General features: G+C 34.0%; 1 protein-coding gene across 2 annotated transcripts in view; it reads right to left on the reverse strand.

Annotated features, from left to right (window-relative positions):
• Positions 1-395: 395 nt before the first annotated feature.
• Positions 396-26,348, reverse strand: part of LOC129953830 (unconventional myosin-XV) — an 88,384-nt gene continuing 62,431 nt past the window's right edge. For both annotated transcript variants that reach the window (XM_056067314.1, XM_056067313.1), the window contains exons 4-7: positions 2,431-2,972; positions 2,120-2,354; positions 922-2,061; positions 396-852 (exon numbers count right to left, since the gene is read on the reverse strand). In XM_056067314.1, the coding sequence (XP_055923289.1) occupies positions 691-852; positions 922-2,061; positions 2,120-2,354; positions 2,431-2,972 (2,079 nt within the window). In that variant the 3' untranslated portion in view covers positions 396-690. The remainder of the gene's footprint in view (positions 853-921; positions 2,062-2,119; positions 2,355-2,430; positions 2,973-26,348) is intronic.

Below are 26,348 nucleotides of genomic sequence, written 5' to 3' on the forward strand. Positions count from 1 at the left end.
AGAGCTTCATTGTTGATCGTTGATTTAATTAATTAAAAGCACTTATGAAATTAATTCATTTGAAACTCAAAATACAAAATTTAAAACATAATTTTTTATTTTACTGTATAAAAAATAAGTTTTATTTCAAGAACAACAAATTTATGTTGGGAATGAATAACATATAATAACATAAATTATTAAAAATTGAAAATATATATTTTATTTATATAATTTTATACTTATATAAATAAATATTCATATTCATATGATTTTTATTTTTCATTTTTCAAAAGCAAATTTGAAATAAAACATTTTGTCCATTTTCTAAATAAAAATGGTTCCATAAGTGTAAACATCAAACACGTGAGAAAGAAATCCAAATAAATTTGTCTAATTTTGAATATGGCATTGATTTTTAATTAATCAAAACAAAAAAACAAATCTTAAGCGTTTTTCAGTCGAATTTTGTTTTCTAAACTAACCGCGACCCTTTTTCCCAAAAACTAAAAAGAAAATTCGTTGTATACTAAAATTAACTCGCACGCATTTTCCGTTTACTTAGAAGAGAAGAACAAGAATTAAAAGAAGATAATAAATGGAATGGAAGATTTTCTTAAAAGCTATCAATAATAGTTTATTATACAAAAATATGAGTATATACTGCAGTGTATCGAGTTTGAGCTCAGGACTGAAGAAACTGCCTTTAATTTAATTTAACTTTTCCCTCTGACTGATCTGTGCCATTGTAATGTACTGTCGCACAAGTCGCGATATCTCATGGGCTTGTTCGGTTTGTACTCTGATGACACGTTGTTGCATTAGATTGCCGACTTTCATGTCCAGGAAGAGTGCACCGTCCTCGGAACGAACCTTTAAAAGAACAAATTTTTATTAAAATACTCCTTAACATGGGGAATGACCAAAAGTCAATAAACAAACCTTTCTTGTTGAAATGACTTCCATAAAGGGCCAATGCTGAAGCGTCTCATGTGTATTGGGATCAAGGAAAAGCACCCCTGATCTGTTGAGGGCCAAAATAAGATCCCTCCACATGGGATTGCTTTCTTCAACATGCGGACCCTCCTCGGCCCAAATACGTTTTACAGCGAAGAAACTACTGCCGAAAAGCGACCATCCGGATAATACATTCAGGAATTGCGCCTTCACTTGACCAGGACTTAAATTGGAGACTGCCGGCCAAGCTGATTGCACTAAGCTAACCCATTGAGCGGGTCGAATTTCCCTAATGCCAAGCGCAGGCTTAGGAAGAAGGAATTTGATCTCTTTCATCGCAGGAACGTGATTCAAATCGGCAGCACGATGTAGAAGTGCTGCTATTCTCGCCATATCACGCACCACTTCTGGCATTGGTCCCCCATTGCCGGGGAGTTCCAACAAAAGTCCTTCCAAGTAATCTGGAGCAACTTGATTGAAAAGCACTTCGATGTAGAGTGGCGTTGGTGAGGGGTCACGTTTCAGTGAGAAATGCCACACGGATCGACAAAATATCAAGTAGAATGGTTGGCCTGACTTGAGCAACTCGGTGGTCACATCCAAGATATATTCATCGGCAGCCAGAGGCATTGTGAAGGCGTCTCCCTGAACAATACAGTACAGAGAAAACTCTTGCTGTTCTGCCTCTGAATCAACACCGAGTAACGCACATAGCTCTGATATTACATCCGCAACAACTGTCGAACAGCGGGTGTTGACAACCCTCTCGGCTCCGCCTGGAAGGCGGTAGATTTGTCTCCTAGCGGATCGACCAGCAGAAACAGCTGTAACTTCTTCCACACTTGGAACGTTCTTGCGACCACCACAACGAGCCGTTTTTCGTAAATTGGTCAAGCATACTGCCGCTGTTCCATGGCATGACCGTCTTCGATCGGAGGCCGCAGAAGTCAAGTGCTCCATTAGGTAGGGTCGTAGGGCATCAGAACAACCAAAGTAAGCTGCAAGTATACTCAGAAGCCGCCATGCTCTCTGTGAAGAATCAGGACATGGTGACCTATTTGCTGTGGTCTGTTTCATCAATTGACAATAGACTTCATCCCGCAGCGCTAAATACTTGTGACAGTGCTGCAAAATAAACGAAAAAGTTGAATACTTAGAATCATTAAGTTTTGAAATATTTTACCATAAGGACAGTATAAACACATTTGACCTCGGTGAGTTCTGGGTCAAGAGGCACATCGCCACAATACCGAAGAATACAGTCGAAGCACTCCAAAGCAAGCGACGCCAAGTCTGTTGGTAGCCGTAGAAGTGGTGCCCTAATTGGTGTACCCTGCCATTTGACAAGTTCCGCATATGATCGGTTAGATGAAGCTCGACGATCTCCACGCTCATTTGATCGATGATCAACCGTTTGACTGTGTTTAAAGGAAAAGAGGGAAACATAAATGGTTAAAATAAACGAAGTCATAGCATAGCTTATATAAAACTTACTCATTTCTAAAATGCTGCATGGCGAACTGCAAAAGTGAATACTTTGTAACTGATGGAGGTGTTTCCGGATGTGACTCCTCTGTGATGTAATTTGATTCCATACTTGATTGTTGTTGGAGTTGATGCATTTGGCTGGCTGATGTCTTACGAGAATGTAAATAGCTCTGCTGTTTGATAAAGTGGTGACGTTCAACTTGCTCCGAATGATTCTCCAAAACTAATTGAGCTTCATTTAACATTCCATTATTGGTGGCATGGCCAGCATTTCCGCCTTCATCATTTATCTGTCCATGATGATGCGATTGCAGTTGCTGTTGTTGTAGTTGATGCTGCTGTTGGGCTTGTTGTTGATAAGAATTGTGATTAAGCATTTGATTATCAACATCTTGTCTACTATTTCGATGGTGAGTCTCGATTACATCTTGACCTTGTGAAGAGTCTCTATGGTTGGACTGACGTGATTCCAAACGTTCAATGGGAACATTAAGTGTTTGTGCGGCAGCTCTAGCTCCAGATGATATAGTCGACGATTTTGATTGAGCCTGCAGAAAATAAAAAGAAAAATTTTAATTAAAAAAAAAGTCACTGATAAAATACAACAATTTAAATTGCGTTCAAAAAATCGAAAGTGGTCCGAAGTTTAGGAGACATGCGCTATTGTATACGGTACAATTTTTGTTTTTATTTAATGACCGCGCACTTAACTCTTAAGAAGATGTGAAAGTTACCTAGCGCCAATAGACGAGACCTGTTCTTTCATATGCCATTGACCAAGACCATGCACCATTACTACCTAACCACTGTCATATAAGACTGAATCCATTTGTTTAAACAAAAACGGTCTGAACTGGTTCAACGGTATGGTTGATTTCCCATCCATTACTCCGTGGCTATAATGTACATTTGTATACATATGTATCATCTAAAGCCTGAGGCGCACTTTTCCGGAACCATTTGCTGGTTGGGTGTTATTAATTGCGAAGTTAAGCCCAAAGAGTGACTGTCCTTTGAGCATAATAAATTTAGCTGTATATACAGCCGAAAGTTGAAGTTTGCTTAAGATAGTTTCAATTTTATAAGGATTATATTGTTACTCCTTTCAGTGTAACAACAATGTCTTCGGAAAGTCAAATTTGAGAATGGAAATTGGAATTGAGAGTTATTAAAGTAATTTAACTTGATTTGAAATTGATCATTACAAATTGGTTGCACCTGGAGTCACTACAAAATTAACGCTTGTTCTTGGAGAATTCGTTTTGAAAAAAAAATAATGGACAAGATGAAAATACATATTTGTTAATCATTTTTATATTTGTTTTAGTTAAAAAATGATATAGGCAATAGACCAAGAACTAAGAGCTTATTTTTTTGGCGTGAAAGAAACCAGATGATACTAAAGTTGTAGGTAGGCTTAGTAATGGTGACATAAGAAACGTTTGTCTGCAAGAACGTACTGCCCGAGTTTCCGAGAAAAAGTACAACTTTTCTGAAAGTTGAAATAGGGAGACAAACGACTTCGAATGCATTGCATCTTGACGACCACGATTCGCTGATTTCAAATATGTCTTCGACAAGCGTTAGGTGGCTGCATTTTCCCAGCAGATGACAGTTTTTCAAGTGTCTTGAATTTCAAATTCAGAACTTTACTTCGCAAACCTTTAGTTTTTGTTCATGGTACAAAAAGTACCAACAAATAACTGTCTACAAAACACTCCTCTGGCAAGCTACAAATCCACTACGATTTGTATTCTGTATTGCAAAGAAATATTAGTTATTTCTTTTCAAAATTGACAAGGAACTATTTAACAGAAAACATGAAATGATGTTGCGCAGAAAATAAATAAATCATAGATTAATAAAGTTCAGCTTTCAGTTGAATGAAAAACATGATCAACTGTCATTTTGACATGATTAGACTTGATTTCCAGTGAATTTTCCAACAAAGTTGCCTTTATTGACGTTTTTTTTTAAAGAACTTTTCGAAAACCAATTAAGATTTTTCGCATTCGAAATCCCTCGACTTCCTGAATTCAATTATATTAAGGGTGGGTACATTTTAATGGCCGACGTTGAATGTGAACTACACCTAATTGTCAAGTTTTTTCCTGAATTTCATTTGACATTTCTCAATCTTAATCATGCAAAGATACACAATCGATCAACACGTTAAAGTTATTCAGACTTATTATGAAAATAGGTTTTCAAATAAAAATGCACATCTTGCACTTTATGATTTTTTCGGTCAACTTATTCTTCTAAATGTGCGTATAAACGGAAAAATCGTGCAAAAATGTGTGTAAACAGGGTCTGTAGGAGACGTGAAAACACCAGTGCACGCTCGTATAGCTCGTTCTGCAGAAAATATTGCTGATGTTCGCGATAGTGTGGTTGAAGAGACGTCCACCTCAAGTCTTCGTTTCGTACTTCTCGGTGATGAGTATTATGCATAAGGACTCGCATTTTAATCTTATAAGCTCCTTGACCATTTTAAGCGTCGTCAATGGTCAGAATAGAGGCAAGAAATGGTAATAGTGGATGATCAATTTTCATCTTCACTGATGAGGCACATTTTTACCTCAGTGTATTCGTCAATAAGCAGAATTTTGGCGAACAAGAGTTATTGTCGAAAATGAAATGCACAAACAACAAGTGATTGGCTGACGGCATCATTGAATTTTCTCGAACTGAAGCCGGTCAGGCAGTTGTGAATGAGGTGTGAACGAACTTATTATGGCCCGGATTGGAAGTAATGGATGAAAGAGATATGTGGTTTCAATAGGACAACGCCACTTGCCACACAGCTATAACGAAACAATCGCTCTTTTGCGTGACAAACTTAATGGCCCTGTTATCTCACGTATTGGATATGTCAATTGTCCGTCAGATCATGTTTTTTTGATACCGTTGAACTTCTTTCTTTGGGGTTATTTGAAAGAGAAGGTATACTACGATAAGCCAGCAACAATTCAAGAGCTAATGGGAGATTAAATTCGGCACATTAACGGCATAGAACCTCAATTATGCCTCAGCGACAGCTAATTTTGAATCATTGATTGGAGGCGTATCCATGGCAAAGACGCGGCAGCCATTTGGCAGATATTTTTATCCATACATAATTGCACCATACCGATGTTATCGTTAATAAGAAAATAACGATGATTTCCTAAATAATTTGTGTTTTATTTAAAATCAACACCGGCCCTTAAAGTGTAACCGTCCTTTACATGAAAGCCACGCGATCTTCTGACAGACGCGAATAAAAAGATTAAAATAACTATAAGGCCAACATTTTTCAAAAATCCACACGGTGTCTTGGATATACAAATAACTTCGGGAATAACCAAACGAATAGATACGGGTGCCCTTTCCAATATCCAGGCTGAAGCGAACAACAAAAGTGGTCTTGTTGTTAAAGGGGACAAAAAGAAGTATATTCTGTCATCGAAAAGTATGATTCCCATCGCAGAATTGGTCAGCACGTGACATGATAGGTTTAATTTCAGTTTGGTCAAAAAACTCATCTATGTGGGCACTTCTGATAACTCTGCAAATGACAATAGTGATTAAATCAAGAGTAGAATAAACCTTTTCAATAGCTATTCCTTTGGATTAAGTAAGCAAGTGAGTACAGCGAAGCATGAGGGAGAAGTTGTACATAACCCGCTCTCTCTGAATGGTGCAGAAGCATGGATCCTCTTTCAGGTGGATAAAGGCTCTCTTGGTATCTTCCTGTGGAAATACCGATACAAATCGATAAAATCATGTTCATCATTTTTAGAGCTCTCTTTTGAATTCTGTCCAATAAATTCAAGTGGGTTATAGGAGCACCTGTCCAAATGTGGGAATTGTACTCAAGTTTTGGACGAATATAAGTTTTCTGGCTGATTAGAAGGTTTTACAAAATTTGCATCGTCGGATAAAACCTAAACACTTGGAAGCATTTTTGGCGATGTCAAATATGTGATCACTTCCTAGGACTGATAGCTGTTCAGTCTCCTCAAAGCAAGTACCACTCATGGATAGTGGCATTGGGGGAGGGTTATGCTTATGCGACAGAAGACAGCATTGAGTTTTCGAAGCATTAATTCTACATGATTTTTGTTTCCCCATTGTACAATGCTGTCAAGATCAGAATTTAATGAGCTTATCAAACGCTGCCGTTGGTAGTCCACGTCCGAAGAACAAGGATGAGAATCTTAAAACCAATATGAAAAACTGAGGGTACTGTCATCAGCAAAACAATTTAGTGGGTTAGAATAGAAGTTTCAGACAAGATATCATTTATAAAAATAAGGAAGAGCGTCGAAAACAAAACGGAGCCTTGGAGCACACCAGCGTTTATTTTGTAAATATCATATTTGAACCCGTCCAATACCACTTGGATTGAACGGTCCGAAATTTAATTTTCTACCCAACGAAGAAGGAATTCATCAATACCAAATGCACTCATTTTCGATAAGAGAGCTTGACGCTAAACTCTTTTAAATGCCCTTAAAATATCGAGTGCAATAATCTTACTTTCTCCAAGACGATGTAAAGATTTGCTCCACTCTTCTGTGAGATAAATCATGAGATCATCAGTTAACCTATTGCAACGAAAGTCATACTGGCGGTCATTAAGAAGCTTCCGTTCTTCAAGATATTTCCTAAGCTGAAAATTGATCAGCGTTTTCATGACCTTGGAAAGAAGGAACGTAAGTGCAATTGGACGATAGTAAGAGGAGGAGGAGGATTTACCCTTTTTAGGGACATGCTGGACAAATGCAGTTTTCCATTCACTCGGAAAGAGACCAATAGAATAGGACAGATGGAAAAGCTTACGCAGTGGTTTTGCCAGAGATGAAGAACACCTCTTCAGAACAATAGCGGGGATATTATCCGGGCCACTAAATATCAAGATCCTCAAGTACTCTAGCAAACTGAGTGCGAAAGAAAATTTGTCCCATAGAATCGTTTACGATTTCGAGTACAGGAGGAGCCATGTCACTCATTGGAAGCATCGAATAAACAGCAAACTGTGCTGCAAGCAAATTGGCTTTATCAATCGAGCTTAGGTAGGGAGTGTCATTTGAAACGGTCGTCGGAACCGACGTGTTACACACAATTTCTACAAATGACCAGAAATTTTTAGTATCATTGGGACATTGTAGTACTTTTTGCCGTAATTTCTGGTCATGCAAAACTTTAATACGTTGTATATGTCCGTTGCATTTCTTTCTAGCTTGTTTAAACTTATTCCGGTTTTTCTCAGTTGAGTTTGTTTTGTAACTCCGGAAACTTGCATTTTTGAGGCTTACATATCCGAAATTGTTTTTTTTGCAACATCACAAAATTTACCAAAATCGGTTGGATACTTTTAAAAATTGTATTACAAAGTTCTCTTTGACCTATATTTACACATGTTATAAATATTTATACCTGTTTATAAGTACGAGATGAAAGCTCAAATTATTTTGCGTTGGTTTTTTGCGGTTCAATGCACTTAATTGCAGACGTAATAATTTGTATACGTAATATTAAAAGATAGTAACAAATCGAGTATGCTTCCATTTTTTCCATCAGAAATTCTTAAAAAGGAAGCTCAATCATTGTTCCATTCTTCAACACCTTGTGAAACTATGTGTAATGTAATTCATCATGATCGGGCTCTTATGGAATTTACCAAAGACTAAACCCATATATCATTGCGTTCTAGATGGACACCGACCGACGACGAAGACGATGAAGACGAAATTCAACGTCGCGTCGCGTCACAGTGGTTGTCGACGATGTCTAGATAAACCAGTCTTTATTTATTTTTGTATTTCTCTTTATTTTGCCACAACTAAAAAGTTGAAATTTCCGCATTTGGCGATTGATAAAGTGGGTTAAGTTATTTGGTTGTTGTTGTTTTTGTTTACTAAGTTTCATTTACGAGTATATTTGCTCTAAATTTTGTTTTGAAATTGGGAAAGGTAGAGTCTTAATTTAATATTAACCATGATTAAATTTAAACTTGGGTGCAATGGCTCGTCGCGTAGAACATTAATACATTTTTAAGCAGACAAACTCATCTTGTAGGTACCTACAACAGTTTAGGTACCTACCTATTGGAACTTTTCGACTTCTTTAATATATAATGATCTATATTTGGTATTTTTCAGTTTGAAGCGGTTGGATTGGAATGTTGACTTAGTGTATAAATGGCTATTACAACCATAGATACCTAAATGGGAGGACGAAAAATTAGTATGGTTGCAATATCTTCAAAGTTAACCTATTGACGTATAATAGACACAAAATTATTCAATAACATTGATTGCATTAAGATAAACAAAAAACAAAACTGTTAGCTTCTTAAATTTCTGAAAGTTGTTGGATTAATTTTTGTTCTTATAACGAATTCTTCTTTTAGGGGCTATATTAAAATTGTATTTCAGTTCACGTTCGAGAAATATTCACAAAAATATCATGAAACTTTCTGTTTTCGATTCTGGACCTCATATGACTGCAAAGATCAGTCTGATAGCATGAGCAAAAATTGGGTGAACCAATAACCAAGTCTATTAGATAGATATCTTGAAGTCTTTTTAACAATCAATTTGAAAACTAAAATAGAACATCGATGAGGAAAGCTTTTAGGTTACAACTAAAAAGCTTTTAGGTTACAACTAAAAAGCTGACGATCCCTAAACGAGACATAGGCAAGGTTCAGACAACATAAGAGACTGCATTCTTTGAACGTACACTTTGGCAAAGGGAACTTAAGTTAGATTTTGAAGTGTCATACATTTCAAGCTCAGACCTTTATTTTACTAACCTGTACCTTCAGTTCATCCTAGAAAAATTACTAAAAATATTATTGTTTTCAAAATACTCCTCAGGCAGGCTACAAGTTCAATACGATTTGTATTTTGTATTGTAAAGGAATATTTATTTATTTTTCAAGCAATAAATATTAAATAGAATTGTGTAGAAAATAAATAATCTAATCATAGAGCAATAAAGTTCAGCTTTCAGTTGAAAGAAAAAACATGATCAACTGTCATTTTGACATAAATTGACTTGACTTGATAGTTAGGGAGATTTTTCTTTACTAACTTTCCAGTCAATTTTCCAAAAAAATTGCCTTTAATGGAAAGTTTTTATTTTGGCAGCTGGCCAATCAGATTCTAGAAAATTGTCATACTTTCAAGTCCCTTATGCCCTGAACCTGCCCATTATGAAATCAATTTATTTTAAAAACAAATCGTGGCATTAAATGCTACCTTCAACTTCTGAGCCGAATGTGAGTCAAGCTCGCAATTGTACGTAATTATATTAAGAACGTGTGACTTTACTTTAGTATGAGTGGGTAAAATTGATCTAATAATAGATAGAGTCCTCTAAGGGAAGCATCAATCTTTGACAAAACATTATCGACGTGGGTATCCCAAGTTAGTCTATTGTTAAAGATCAATTCTAAGTTTTTGCCTAGTATAACATAATCAATTATGGAATAATTTAATATAATGGAAGAGAAGTTTTCAGGTTTGAGTTTTTTTTCGTTATTGGAACAGCGTTTAGAGCGCAGGAAAAGTTTTATCTAACTGATATGGTATTGATAGAAGGACAAAACAGAAGGCAGATCATTATGGCTGAAACACAAACACGCTTCAGCTTCTGCATCGCCTGACGTTTACAAATTCAGCCATAGGAATTCAATGCATGCTATCACTATGAAGCTTCTCACGTTTCATTTGACAATCGTAAAGAAATAACGTAATGTTACGTAATGTAACTCCAAACGGAAGCTCTAGTTCAAATTTGCTGAACATTTGCTTTGGCTGACAGCTCCACAGCTGTAAAAAAGTCAACAACCAAAATACATTTGTTTTGGAGGGATTCCCATTGGTTATTATAGACTGTGTAAGGTACTTCCGCGATAAATTTAATTTTGTCCATTTCAAAACTCATACTACTAATGACAGAACGGCCGAAGCTGAAGCGTGTTTGTGTTTCAGCCATTAATGACAACGAAAACAGAAAATACCCAAGGATTGATCCTTGTGGAAGACCAAAATGAACAAAAAGGAACGAAGACAGTTTTCCATTACAAGATATGGTTGGTCAAATATGAATACATAAGGTTTTGAGTTGTGTTAGAGAAGTTACAATAAGTAGTCATTTTATCACAAAGAAGAAAGTTGTTTTTGTTTAGAATATTTTTTTATTTGGTTACTTATAAGTGTTTCAGCACTATTCTTTCAGTTAATTTTTAAATTTTCAATGATGAAATCATTTTTAATCATTTCTGATTTCACACTTCGGAACAAATTCGTTCCATTTTCTTTTTATTCCCCCCTGTCAGTTTTACTTTCATTGATTTTAAGGGCCAATTATAGCTATCATTTGTTTTCATCATTGATACCAATCATTGGAATTCTTTTGGCAGGTCGTTTATGGCTATCATTAAAAATGTCTGTTCAGGAAAATGAATTTCCGTCCGCAAAATAGAAAAAAAAAACATTTTTAGGCAAAAATAAATGCGTTATCCAACGTTTTTTTTTTTAAATTCTTTGTGTAATTTCCGATCGATCAATATATAATTTTTATCTTTAATCAAAGGGCAACACCGTCAAATATCGATTCAAAAATGTTTGCCGATCGATTTCAATGATAACTGCTTTAATCAGGAAAAATGTGTTCAATGACAGACAGCTATGACAAACCTGTCAAAAAATATTCCAATGGTTGGTTTCATTTGCAGTCAAATGCATTTTTAAAATGTACATTTTGACCAAGGCAATTAGTTAGTTTTTCAAGAGTGAAATGCAATTGTGTAGAAAAGAAATAAATCATAGAGTAATAAAGTTCGGCTTTCAGTTGAATGAATAAAACATGTTCAACTGTCATATTGACATAAGACGATTTGACTTGATAGTTAGCAATATTTATCTTGCCTAACTTTCCAGTCAAGTTTCCATGCTCTTCTTTTGATTTTTCCATAAATTTGAATTATTGATTGTTTTTTGTTTGTTTAACACAGAACGATAAAAGACAGATATATAGGACGCAAGTTTAATATAAAAAGAGGAGTTAGACAAGAAGATCCGCTTTCACCACTTCTATTTTGTTCAGTTCTGGAAGACATTTTCCAAACGACTAACTATTCTTAACAATTTAAGATTTGGAGACAATATAGATCTTATTTATGCAAAAGCTACACATATTCAAGACATACTCTTGTGTAAAAATTATGGACTTCAAATAAACAAATTGAAAACTAAAGCCATGACAAAAAGTGCCGACACGAAGAAATATATCTTCGACTCTTCTATTCTATCGATCCTTACTTTAAAACTACAAGCAATAAGCTTGACTGCAAAAACATTTGACCACCTAAGGATTCTGAAAAAAGGAGACTCTAAACTGCACTAACTATAGAGGCATCAGTCTACTTAACATCGCTTCTCTGCCGTAATATGTGAACGTCCATGTGAAGCCCATCGTCAACAACCTGATTGGTCCTTATCAGTGTGGTTTAAGACCAGGAAAGTCCACAGTTGATCAAATATTCACATTACGGCAGATCCTGGAAAAAACCCAAGAAGATCAAATCAACAACCACCATCTTTTCATCGATTTCAAGGCCGCATATGACAGCGTCTATAGGGAAGAGCTGTAAAGAGCCATGTCTAGTTTTGGCATCCCTGCCAAATTCGTCCGTTTGTGCAGGATGACCATGGAGAATTCAAGCTGCTCCATAAGAATTTGAAGCAACTTAACAGAACCTTTCGATGTCAAAAAAGGTTTTAGACAAGGTGATGCGCTGTACTTGAAAGAATAGTGCAGAGCTCACACGTTAACACCAGAGGCACTATCTTTCAAAAGTCTGTCCAATTACTGGCATATGCTGATGACATTGACATAATCGGAAGAACTCAGCGTGATGTAAATGGGGCTTTTGTGAGTATTGAGGCAGAGGCGGCAAAAATGGATTTAACGATTAATGAGGGCAAAACAAAGTAAATGCTGTGAAAGGACTTTCAACACTGACCGACGTCTCGGTCTAAACGTCACCATCGATAGACGTAACTTTGAGTTATTCAAGGACTTCGTCTACCTAGGCTCCACTATAAACACAGAAAACAACGCCAGCGCTGAGATCAAACGCAGAATATTTCTTGTTAACCGCTGTTTTTTTGAGCTAAGAGTAGCAAAGCCCTCTCTAAAGGGACCAGAGTGTTGCTATATAAGATTCTCTCCGTCCTGCTATACAATGCAGAAGCATGAACTACGGCAAAAACCGGTGTAAGCACCTTGGGTCGTTTCGAGAGAAAAGTTAAAAGTAAAAGTCCAACGACTAAGATGGCTGGGTCACGTAGAGCGCATGGAAACCAATCATCCGGCCCGGAAAGTCTTCGAATTCATACCCATAGGACAGCGCAGTAGAAGAAGACCGTGAATCGCATAAGTGAAAAGTGACCTCACCCAACTTGGAGCCCGAAACTGTAGGCATCTAGCTAGGGACCGAGCTAGACGGAGAAGTTTGTTGGGTGAGGCCGAGGCCCTAGTTCACACAGGACTATAGCGCCACCTTAAGTAAGTACACAGAATTTCTGCGCATGGAACAGTTATTCTTTTGTAAATGCAAGTCTTTGAAAAATAAATGAGTCAATTGCTGCATTATTAAAAACTCAAACGATAGCATTTTTCGTTACTGGAGCAAACAAAAATGAGTCTTACGCCGATAAGACGAAAATGTTGCTACTCGTAGCATGTGTATAAAGTCAATCGCCCAGAGTTTCAGAATTTTTTTTTTAAAAGAAGAAAAAAAGTGCCAGACGAGTCAGCGCTAAGAAAAATTACGTCGGAGATTGCTATCTCGAAGTGCTACAAAAGATCCGTGCTGAAATTGGTGAGGACAATATTTTTGTATCCATCGATGAAACGACAGACAAAGCAGGACGCTGAGTTACGAACGTAATTGTTGGGCCTTTGCGAGCATATGGACAAGGGTACCTGTTAACGTCCGAAGTTCTGAAGAGAGTAAACTCAACAATAATTGCCCAGCTTTTTGACGATTCGATGCGATTGTTGTGGCCCGATGAGCTTAAAAGAAAAAAGGTTTTATATTTCTTAACAGACGCCGCAAAACCCTGCAAGGGTTGTATTCGAAAATGGTTCCCGTAACTTGCGTCGCTCACGTTGTAAACAGAGTTTGGGAAAGCATACGCAGTCGCACTACTCAAAAATTGACGCGTCCGTGTCGAACTTGAAAAAAAGTATTTCTGAAGAGTCCATCTCAGATTTCTATTTTTAAGGATATGGAACCTGATTTGCCACTGCCACCTCAACCTGAAAGTTTGTTTGAAACCGAATTTGAAATCGTTTTTAGGAATTTACATTTAAACTAGGTTTTAACGCGCTGGGGCCAGCACATTATGCGGACTATTTCGGTCGGATCAAAAAAATTGTCAGAGCTCTCGAAGATCATGCAAGCTGTGTTTCATTTACAAAAACGGTTTAAGGTGCAAGCGCAGCTGGCGTACATAAAAGTCAATTTTGTGTTTTTAGTCGATCCGAAAAAACATATTTTCAAAGGCCTATAAAAACATATATATTTGAGAGTCTGTACCTACCAATAATTTAACAATATTCTCATCAAGGAAAATCAATTGGCGAAGTGCTGCCAGTTTGGAAAGACATTGAAGAAAATTTAAAAAAAAAGAAAAGGGCCCACTGCAGAGGAAGTCTTGATAAATTTCACTGCCGTTTTCAGTGGAATTACAGGGCTTAAAACGTCTGAGCAGATAAATTCTGTTATAAACGGCGACGTGGATTCCAAACTTCCGGAAAACATTGAAGTGAATTGAAAGTTTAGGATGGGTTCAATCGTTTCAGCTAAAGTTGAGAGATCGTTTAGCTTCTTCAAAGTCCTTCTAAGGGAGAACTGAAGAAGGTTGCTACCTCAGAACTTCAAAAAAAAACTCTCGTTAGTCCAATGCTACTAAAACCCTGATTATTGCCTAGTAAGGTCCCAGATCTTATTTTATAAGCTATCAGTTACCATATTCTCTGAATAATTTCTCATACTAACACTAGTGCATATTTACTTTTAAGCCACAAAGTTTAACAACTTCCACACCTCTTTAAAAAACACCCTTTCACAATTTATATTTGCATATAATTGTCTACCTAATTCTTATTTAAAATAATAATAAAAACTTTTGTTCAGGTTGCATTAACTTAACAAAAGTTTGGAAAATACCATTTTATTTGTTATGCTTTAGGAAAGTAATCATTATTTCATTAAAAATAAGACGATAACTTTTCTTTTATTAAAGCAATCTTATTGTTATATAAGGTATGCTACCGAATTGAGATCATAGATCATTGTCAAAAAATAAGATAACCATTTGAATTACATATGCTTTCGTTGAAATTCGTACCTATTTACAATTGGTTTCATTGTAAAAAAAGGTTTATAGAGGTTATAGATGCAGACAAACTTGCTTAACATTTATGCTGACATTCAATTACGCAACACATCAATTTCTTTAAGAAGTCCGCACTAATTTCTCTTACATATCTTTTTTGTTTTGCTAAACAAAGGTGAACTTTCACACAAAATTGAAGAAAAAAAAGTATATTACACTTTAGGTGTATCTCACATTCGTTACATTCAATTTCATGATTGAAAAATCATTTGTTAATTCCTTCAAGCGCAATTTGTGAAACATCGCAGTTCAAATAAGAAAATTAAAAATTGTAAAAATAATCATTTGTCCACCACGAGTCTACCAACGTACATAAATATAAAAATAAACTATGGATGTAAAAACTATAGGAGTATAATATCATTATATTTCTTTTCTTCATCGAAAATGATTGCAAATAAAAATGAAAAATTTAAAGATCAAAATTATAGTGAAAAACTTGTGTGTCTACATTTACGTGGGTATTTTGCAGCAACTCTTTTTTTATGTTTTTGTTAAACTGATCGATGGCGAAATTGAACAGAAAAATAAAGTAATCGACAAACTGAGAAGAAAACGAGTATCTGCATCTTTGCAAAGATCCCCAGAAGATCCCCATCTCGCCATCCCCATCCCCATCATCTTTGGAAGATCATTCAAGTTTGCTACCATTTTCACTTGTACGAGTAAATGTATACATGTAAATCGATACCTGCCATTTTACCATCAATGCGATGAAAAAATAAAATAATTAATTTTTTTTGTTTTAAACAATATCTGATAAACATAATGTTATTGTATATTACAAGATTTGATTTTGATCTTGAAAATTTCGAATTCGAAGAAAAGCTATCTAATTATTTTGTATGCAAATAAATCTTCAACTTTCAATAATGAAGTGGAACTTGCTTTCCATTATTTTTGATTAATTTTATTTATCGTTTCTTGATTTTCATTTGTTGTTTATCTTAAACATGGCAAAGTTTATTTTTTAACGATGGATTTTTGGACAGCGCTTAAAATGTATGTTTCTTAGAGTCACTTGAAGTGAGTTGTTATGTGTAAACAGATATAAATGTCAACTAAACTAAGCAACATTTAAATATCGAAATGTAAGTAGGTGGATCTGTTTTGTTTAAGCTGCTTGCTAACTTGATAAAATTTCTTGATAAATTTAGTTTGTAGCAACTTTTCAAAAGGCTGCTGTTAACTTTAAATTACTTAAGCTTGGTGTGCACAACTGGTAATAATAAAATGTCAGTCTGACAACTACGCTTATATTAGCTGATAACCACGTAGCACGTAATCTTGTTTGTAGGAAAATTTGTCTGACAGTTAATTGTAACGATAAATTGTAATGTATTTGATAGTCGCGTAGACGCAAAGAGCAGGTTCAAACGACATAAGAGACGATTGGCCAGCTGGCAAAGAATTCCCTTCCAAGTCAACTTTATTGAAACTTAGTCAAGAAAACTGTCCCTTACTATCAAGTAATTTCTACGAGGGTAGATCTAAATGTTCGCAGAATGAAGTAGTTGAAGCAGCTCTGGTAGAAATTTGTGCACCTCATATTATTTGGACATTTTTTAGGGAAAATTATTCGGAGCTTGGTTCAAATCAGGGGTGCCAGCACGTAACTTGATACAACCGAGTTTAGCCGATACAATCGATCATTGGCAGCACACATTTTGGTTCAATCGAGTGTCCTCTATTGTTTCGCCAGATTGATAGCACACAAACTTCAAATTGACGTTTGAAACAAAAGTTTTCACTTGACATTTTTGTGTTAGAAAAATGGAAAAGAAAAATAATATGTCAATAAATAAAAAACAGACTGAGATTTTGACCAATTTTATAAGTTCTCACGTTGATTTAGTGAGGGGAATTCTTAAAACTGTCCAAGGGAGGAAAAATATGAGTACCATCAACGAAGCCCACTAGTTCCCGGTAGTTTAAATTTCCTATAATAATACTCCTAGCTGTCTCCAAATTTAGAGCTATCAAATTTAATCCATTGTGGAAAAAACATTGGAGACTCAACGTCCGGCGTAAGAACTTGGAAACTGTTGTCTGTGCCATACTTAGCAACACATTTGTTTCAACATTGGGTTGGTTACTCCCACTGGCTAGGAGATTTAATGTTGCACAAAGCTGTTGAACTGGTGGAACTGTCTTCTGGAAGATCTAAAAAGCTTGTAAAAATATTCCTTGTTGACTCTAAACTGCTGCTCAAAGTTAATTTTTTTTTACAAATGCTATACATGATCTTTCTTTATCTATTATCTCTCAAATACCGTCTTTTGATTTTAGCACAGGACACTTCTTCGCCTTTTCTTTCACTCTCCGAATCAAAACAAAAAACTTTTCGAAAAAAACTTAAAATTGGAAATTTAATGAAATAATTTCAAAGAAAACTTATTTGACATTTCATTTTATAGTTCACAATGACTTTTTTAAGTAAAAGTCACAATGGAAGTTGTCTCAAATTACATGCTGTCAAAAATAATTTGTTTCGTGTTGATCGACAATCGACAATCCTCGATTCTATCAAGTTACGTGTTTGCACCCCAGGTGATTAGTGTTTGAGCATTTGCTGAGTTAGTAAGTCAATCTATTTCGGGCAGTGATAAATTTCTTGACTAAGAAAGACAAATAGCCTCAGATCATTTTGGAAGAGATTTCAGCTGTTTATGGGGACTCTTCCACTTAAAAAACAATGATGTACAAGTGGTATAGTAAATATTTTTAAACGACAGATTGAGGCATTTTCCTCATCGTCGGAAAAGTCGAGACTCTTGTTCTTTAAGATTCTCGACTAAAGAAGAAACAACTTGCAGAAATGGTTGGTGATACTACAATACTACCATTTTAAATATCCCGCATGGCTATCTTGGCATGTCTAAGGTCATTGCAAGGTGGGTGCCGAGAATGCTTTCAGCTGTTACAGCGAGTTAAGTCTTCTCGTGAGGCTTTGAATCTCTCTAATGAAAGGCGAGATGAATTTATTGCCCAAATTGTAACTGGTGATAAAAATTTAGTTCATCATTTTGAGCCTGATTCAGAAAAAGAGTCGATGCAGTGGCGCAAAAGAGGCGAAGCACCTCCCAAGAAGTTCAAGGTCTAACAATTGGCTGAAAAAATCATGGCTACAGTCTTTTGGGATTTGGAAAACGAAAAGGGTGCCAATATAACCGCCGGATACCACGCAAACATCTTATATAATTTAAATGAAGCTATCATAGAAAAAAGCAGAAGAATATAGACAAAAGTTGATCTGCTTTTCCTAGACAATGCACCAGTTCACAAACCTTATAGCCCAGATTTGGCCTCTTCTGATTTTGTTTTTAATTCCAAATCTGAAGAAAGAACTCCGTAAAAAAGATTTACCGATGATGAACAGGTGAAGTCGCCAATTTCTTCCTATTTTAAAGGACTTGACAAATCTGCCGCACAAACATGTGAAAACATGGATTTCGTCAAGTATGCAACTAAGCTTATCGTGTCGTCCGGCTGCCGTATATACTGTAGTGGCAGTAGACAGTTGCTACATGGCGCGGCGCGGCGCCACTCTTGTTGTCGCCTCTAACCAAATTTGGCAGTCCAATTTTTTGCCGTACGATCAAAACCATGTTGTGTGAAACGAGCCTTAAGTTTTCGGTCTATGTGAAAAGTGCATGATATTGAAAAGAAAAAACTAAAATTAGCCAAACTGTATCCCCTTTCTTCCCTTCCATTCCTCGAACTTTTTGACCCAATCTCGTACTTATGTCAAAATGTCAGATGATAATTTTTTGTATTCAACTGGAAATTGAGCTTCATAACATTGTAATTTATTTATTAAGATGTGCAATGATATTGAAAGTTTGCATTAAAGGGTTCCTCGATATATTGGCAAATGAATAAAGACTGTTAACAATGCAAAACAAAACTTATGATGGACTTGTAAACATTATTATATAGATTTTCTTTGTAGATAACAATTTTGTAGATACTTTCAACAAGTAAAAGTTTGACAAGTAAAGTTCCAAGTCAGAAATTATAGACATTTAAAAAATTAACTAGTTGACTTGTTCTTAATTTGAAGTTCCTTATATTTCTTGAAGGTGTCTATAATTTTTGTTCAGGCCTTCCAAAGTAAAACATGACAGATATACTTATTTTACCATCATGCAACTTTTTTACTGTCAGAAAATTATCTACCAATAATATTGTAAGGTATAACAATATTTAATGAAAAGAGTGTTTGCTAATTTGCAACATTAAACATATTTTGAGACTAAAATCAAGGCAGAACCTTTAGGAGCTAACTCGAAGTTACGAAAGCAGAGACAAAATCTTAGAAAACAGTACTCTTTTCATGCCAAATCGATACAAGTTCTTCATTCATAGTTAACAGAAACTTAAAAGTCAGGATGGTGCTTTGTTAAGTTGTTATCAAGTTCACATAGCAACTAAAAAGACATAGAATGACAAAATCAAAATGCTCACAACTAATTTAGGCCAAACCAACATTACATTGTCCACCAAATAACTTTCCCAACGATGAAGTTCACATTTGTAAAGTTACAAAATGTTTATATTGACAGAATTTCGAAATTCATTTGGTAGATTTTTCCAAGAAAATATTGATTTAAAAAAAAAATGCGAATCATTTTTTCAAAACTTTGAAAAAACATTATCTCGATTAAAGAATTCGAAAAATTTTACTTCCAGTGTGAATTCACTGTCCTTTCGAATTTGTTGTTAAATAAAATAATGAAATCCGTCGGATGCACTTCATTATCTATTCCTAAGACTGCCTTATCTTTTCTGAATTTGACTATCGATGCTGTCAGTTTCTGACATCTCAACGTCATATAATTCAATAACCGAAGAAAATCAAAAGTAAAGTTATAATTTGAAATAATTACATTTTTTTTAATTATTTTAAAAATATATAAAGGATGGATTAAATTTCATTTTTTTTTTAAATTTTAGAGACCAATCTCCTAATATTGCCAAAGAATCTACGAAATTCCAAAGCCCAGATCCGTCCTAAGTACATGTTTCTAAGTATTGTTGTTGCTTAGAGACTAAAACTTTGCCTTTATTGTGGACATTTAGATAATTTTCAAAGAATCGAAAGTAGAGAATATTTAAAAAATGCACACAGTGTTCGATAGATACATCAAAAATTTGTTTGTATTTTTTTTATGTTTGAATTAAAAAGTTTGTAAGTTTTCATTAGTTTTACCTTCTTTATAAGGAATATAAAGACCATTAGTTACTGAAATATTTTATACATTTTTAAAATCAGTCAAAGATCCTTTAAAATCGAGTATCAAAATGGTAGTAAGTTTTTCACTTACATTTTTTAACTTTCCATTGTTAATTTTTGTTTTGTTTTTGTTTAAAAAGAAAATCGCTTTTGATTCTTTTCGAAATGAGCGCGAATGCGAAAGGGATGCGATTTCAGTAATACCCTATAGGCAGTTGGACAAATTGTCGGCACTGCAGGGCATCTTACCGACAATTGTTATATACTTTATACTTTATACTTTCTTCCGTTAAATTTGGTAGTAGCAAACATTTGGAAAATAAAAATTAGGTGAAAGTTCTCATTCACCGATTTCCGTTATAGGATTATTTTTAGTTTGCGTTTTTTTTATGTTTTACATTTGTTTGAAAAGGAAACTTCTTTTAAAAATAATAATAAAAATTCTAAAACTTTTCTCATTTACTTGAGTTTTCGTACTGGTCATTGATGCAAACAAATCAATTGCATTTTCAATTAAAATATTGTTGTTATAATTACAAAAAAAATCCGCATTTTTTATTTGATTTTCTTTGTGAATCTCTTATTCATGTTAAAAGATAACTCAACAATACTCCGTCTGCGTCTGGACTATTCGGTTCGTTGATTATCTTCAAGCGTGTAATTCATGAACTTTATCCGCAGTTAAGATCGACGAACTCACTCTCCTCTGGCTATAACAAACCAACTTACTACATATATTCTTTAACTGTTGTTTTTGATTTTTGTTGTAAAGAGCCGCCATAAATTAAAGCTTTCGCGGTGGCGGTGAAAACCGATGATGGACACAGCCGCTGCGCTGTCCAGACCCTGGGTCGTCGTAGAAAACTTAAAACTAAAACCAAGTCTAAATTCGCCCCTGATTAAATTAAGCAACCAAAATGCGCATGCAATTAAAACGGATTTTATTATAGGCTCACGCTCATGTATATTTTTTCTTTCTTGCTTATTCTCAGTGGCGTGTTAACTACTGATAAACTGTATGGCATTTTTGGCTCCACTTAACTGAAACTGAGAACTGACCTGATTAAAGGTAAGTAAGTACCTTATCGATGGTATTTGCATTTTAATTAGAAAAGTATTCAAGTAATGAGATGCATTTCAGTTAGAAAAGTGTTTGTTGATTTATAATGAATTATTATTTTATTAGGAACAATAATAAAGGTCTATCTTTATTATTGTTGTATAACAATAAAATTAACTGTCAAAAATTACAGTTTTTTTAACTATAGAAAAAGGGTAATATTTAATTCATCATTTTATTGTTAATACGAACATGAATGGAAATATAACTTGAAATTATTATTAATTCAAAATAAAAGGAACACTCTGCAAATTGGTAATAATGGTCCTCTCTTACACAAAAACTCCCTTTCTCATCATAAAATTGTTCATTCAAATCCTTAACTAAGACCGTATGTGAATTACGCTAACCTAAATTTGATACCATGCTGTTGCAAGATATTTAAAAATAAAACTTTTACTAAAAATCCTTTAAGATTTAGGAAAATTTCTTTTGAAAAATAATTTTATTTGTTTTAATAAACGAATGTCATATACTAAATCCATCTTAAGCAACGATTTGAGCAAATGGTACATTTATATCTTTTAAAAAATTAACGCATTTTTACGAAAAAACACCAAAACTACCATCTTCTCTCTATAATAAAAAATGTCAAATTTTAAGCTGCTTTACAGCAATTAATATCCCTTATTACAGAATTCAGCGTATGAGCTTAAGTGACAGTTTCAATTATTTTCGAAACGTTCGCTGATGTCAAATTCGAGGAAATAAAGTTGAGCGAATGTCGATAAATCCGCACCCACAGGACAGCGCAGTAGAGGAAGACCGCGGATCAGGTGGAGCGCACAAGTGGAAGGTGACCTCACCCAACTTGGAGCGCGAAACTGGAGACATCTAGCTAGGGACCGAGCTAGATGGAGAAGTTTGTTGGGTGAGGCCCTAGTTCACACAGGACAGGAAAACTGACGGTTACCCAAACTCTATGTCTTTTAATAACACAACATGTCATGACTCCCAAATAATTTCAAATATGTTTGCTAATTTCTTTAAAGATGCTTTCGACATGCCTCCTTCTTTTCAAATTCCCGATTCGTTCTTTCCAGCCCAAAATTATCCTCACCTTAACTCACTTGACTTGACAATATGTGAGGATTCAATTGTTCGTTGTGTCTCAGAACTTGATGACTGTTTTCACTCTGGCCCTGATGGAGTACCCTATGTTTGTTTTGTTCAATGAATCTCTTAGAAGCTCAGTTTTCCCACTATTATGGAAAAGTGCATTTATAACTCCGATTCATAAAAAAGGGTCTAAGAATGAAATAACGAATTACCGGCCGATTGCCAAACTTTCCGTTATTCCCAAACTATTTGAGTCCATTATGTGTAAGATGTTATCCTTTAATTGTAATTCAATTGTATGTGAAAATCAACATGGTTTCGTCCAGAATAAATCAACAATTACAAACCTACTTCACTTCACTTCTTTCTGCCTTGACTCATTCGAAGATCGTAAGCAAGTAGATTGCGTATTCACAGATTTCAGTAAAGCCTTTGACAAATTGTGTCACAAGATTTAGTCCATAAACTTAAGGCCTTAGGGTTTAACGACAAATTCTTGATGTGGATCTCGTCTTATCTCAAGAACAGAAGTTATAGCGTTATATTCAGAAGTGAATTCTCCGACCAATTTTACGTCAACTCTGGTGTTCCACAGGGTAGCCATTTAGGTCCTTTATTATTTATCTTATATATAAATAACATAACATCCGTTATAAAAAAAACTCCTCCGTTTTAATATACGCTGATGACATTAAAATTTTCAAATCAATTAGTTCAATTAATGACTGCTCACAGCTTCAAGAAGATCTTCATAGTTTTAGGGAATGGTGCAATACAAACCGACTTTTATTGAATATTGACAAATGTAAAACTATGTGTTTTACACACAAAAAAACAATTATAGATTATAACTATTTATTAGATTCTTCCTCCCTTTGTAAGCTTTCAGTTTTCTCTGATTTAGGTGTTATTCTTGACAGTAAATAAACGTTCTGTGACCATTATAACTTTATAGTTAAAAAAGCTAACAAAATTCTAGGTTTTATTAAACGTTTTTCTCGTGACTTTCGTGACCCCTGCGTCTTAAAACTTTTGTATGTATCATTTGTCAGGCCAATACTTGAATACGGCTGTATTTTATGGGCAACATACTATTCAGTCCATATTGACAGAGTTGAAAGTATCCAAAAAAGATTTATGCGTTTTTGTCTTCGTTTCCTTCCGTTTTCCCAAATATTCACACCACCTCCTTATTCTCAGAGACTTTTGCTAATAAACCTCTCTACACTTTCACAACATAGACAATATGTCCAATTTTGTTTTATTTTAAAATTAATTAATGGTTCTATTATATCCGCAACAGCTCTGAATCGTTTAAATTTTAGCTATAGTCAAACTAGCATAAGAAGACAGATACCTTTGTGTCCGATCTTTAGCAGAACTAACTATGATATGAATATCCCTTTAAATCAATTGATTTCATTGATGACAATGTTAAAAGTAAACAATTTAAAGAAAGCTTTTTTAATATGGTATAGTATTTAATTATTTCTATGTTAATTAAAATTTTAAATTAAAAATAATGTAAATAGCTATAAGTTTATATTAACGTTAGATAGTTAACGGATTAAATTGATAATGTAGTTTTTATCCGCTGAATTTCATTAACAATATTTACAGCGAATGCTGTTGACTCACCGAAAGTGAAATACTTAGAGTTAACTCTTTTCAATTTAAGGAGTTTTTAAAGAAAAAAATATTTGCGTTAAAATATCAATCAAATTATAAAAATTGAATGCATAAACTTGAATTTTAAATAAATTTACATTTTTGTGTATCTCTTTGAACAAAGAACTATTATATGTTTATTTAAGTAATTTGTGCATTTTAGTTAAAATCAAATGCTTTTATATTTCGTTCTAACTGGTTCAACTTTAGAACGAATAATTAAAGCTCTTAAATCTGAAATTGGGGACATTTTTAGAATAGCATATATCTTGGACATTAAAATGACTCGCCACACTTGTTATGTTATGAATAAAAGTAAAAAACTAGAATTTTGGAAGGTGCAACTTTCATATTGACCTTTCTAACGATAAAAAACAAATTCTTTTAATCTGAGTATTTATTTATGAAGTGAATTATAAGATAAATTATTTAGCAATGCTGTTTTTCAACTTCTATCATCATAAGTGCATATTTAAACGGGATACATGCGTTAGGTCTATTTAATTACGCCATTACACCGAACCATTATTTTGGTATCAAATGACAGCTGTCAAAAAGACAAACTCCGAAGAAAGTATTGCCAGATTGAAAATTAAAACCCCAAGAAAAAAAAACCATTAATAATTATACTTTTAGACAAGGTGTGTTTTATCTAAATTCATGAAGTTGTAACTTTTTATAAGTTGTAAGATTCCACCTGTCTCACATAAATCTTAAAGAAACGCTGAACCACTTATGCCAAAAACTTGTTTTTTGCTGAAAAAGGCAAAATTGTTTGAAAGAAAAATTTGCTGTTGTATGTCTTCTAAACAAAGCTACAACATCAAGTCTTTAAAATATAGTGCAAATAATATAAAAATAATTTTGCAAACGGGTATTATTAAAAATTGTAAAGATAGTTGAAACCAAAGTGCACGATAATCGAATTCCGAAACACGGTTTTTAATTATCCTTAGCATTTTTTGAAGGGCATATTTTAAAAACCTGATGTGATAGATAAATTTGAAATCGATATTTGAATTTAGGTCCTTTTTTGTTTGTTCAAATAAAAAGTTTTTTTTTAGACCAGTGTTATTATTTAATATAAATTAAGTCAGATATGTTGCCAGGTTAGGGTTAAAGATCACATTTAAGAGATATAAATATAATAATGAAAAGTAAATTGTTTACAAATGAGGGCTTAAATGTTTAGGTTTTCGTGAGTAGTCTTGACACATTAAAGGTGTTTTTCTTTTGTTTTGTTCGTAACTATATTCCATATAATCGTAGCAAGACTAGTTAGCTTATAGTTTTAAATTCATTTTAATGTATTGTTCATTGGTACGTAATATTTAAATAAGAAAGTGATTAAAGGTTAAACTTGCATATAATTCGTGACATAACTAATTATATGAAGACATAACAAGTTTTTTGATCAAAATTATGAAGGTGACTAGTGAGAGGATTTATACTAATAAGTTCGAAAATATTAAATTCTATGTGGTTTTTTAATATCATATTCTTTCTCAAAAACTCGAGCCTAGTTTTCTTCAATTTAATTTCCTTAGAAATCAAGTACTTTTAATTTACTTGCGACTGAAGCACTCGACGACGGAATAATCGCTATTCTATTGTTTCTATAATAATATCTTTGATCTATCTGACATTGACATGTTTCTAACTACTTTCCACTTCATTTCTGAGTACCCTATTATTTTCAAATGAATTACATATTTCTTCCATGTAAAATATAAATGGGTTAAGAACTTATTTTAAACCAGAAAAACTGTTTTGTACTTTAACTAAAATAGCGTGTGTTTTTTAGATGTTTGGTTTGCAATCTGGCAATACTTTTTTTCTATGCTCAATTTAGTTTGCCATTTCTTAATAAATAGACTTACTTCAACAATAGGCTTATGAACAACGTTTGCAAAGTATGCAAATATATTACTAAAAAAATGGGCTGGGATTGGACCCACACTGATAACTTCCCATCCTGTCTTGCTTAAAAGTTTCTCTATAAATGTACTCGTATCAATTTTTACCAAATTTGCCTACAATTTTTTGTAGATTTTATTTTTTTATTAAAAAACTGACTGTTAAATTTTTATATACAAATTTTCTGTGAAATAAAATAAGTTTGAAGCCAATATTTTTAATTTTTAAAAAGCTATTTTAGTCGAAAGTAAATTTTTACCAAGTTGTAGTATTGCTTTTTTTTAGAGTTTTATTTTTTGTAAAAAAACTCGATTTTTTCTTAAATTTTATCGAAAGTTGAAAACAATATTTCTTAAAAGATAAAATTAATTTGAAGTCAATATTTCAAATTTTTGAAAAGATATTTGAGCCGAAAATCAATTTTGACCAACTTTTATATATTTTTTTTTAGATTTTT

The sequence above is a fragment of the Eupeodes corollae genome, chromosome 1, assembly GCF_945859685.1.
Source record: "Eupeodes corollae chromosome 1, idEupCoro1.1, whole genome shotgun sequence".
Classification (NCBI taxonomy): Eukaryota; Metazoa; Arthropoda; class Insecta; order Diptera; family Syrphidae; genus Eupeodes; species Eupeodes corollae.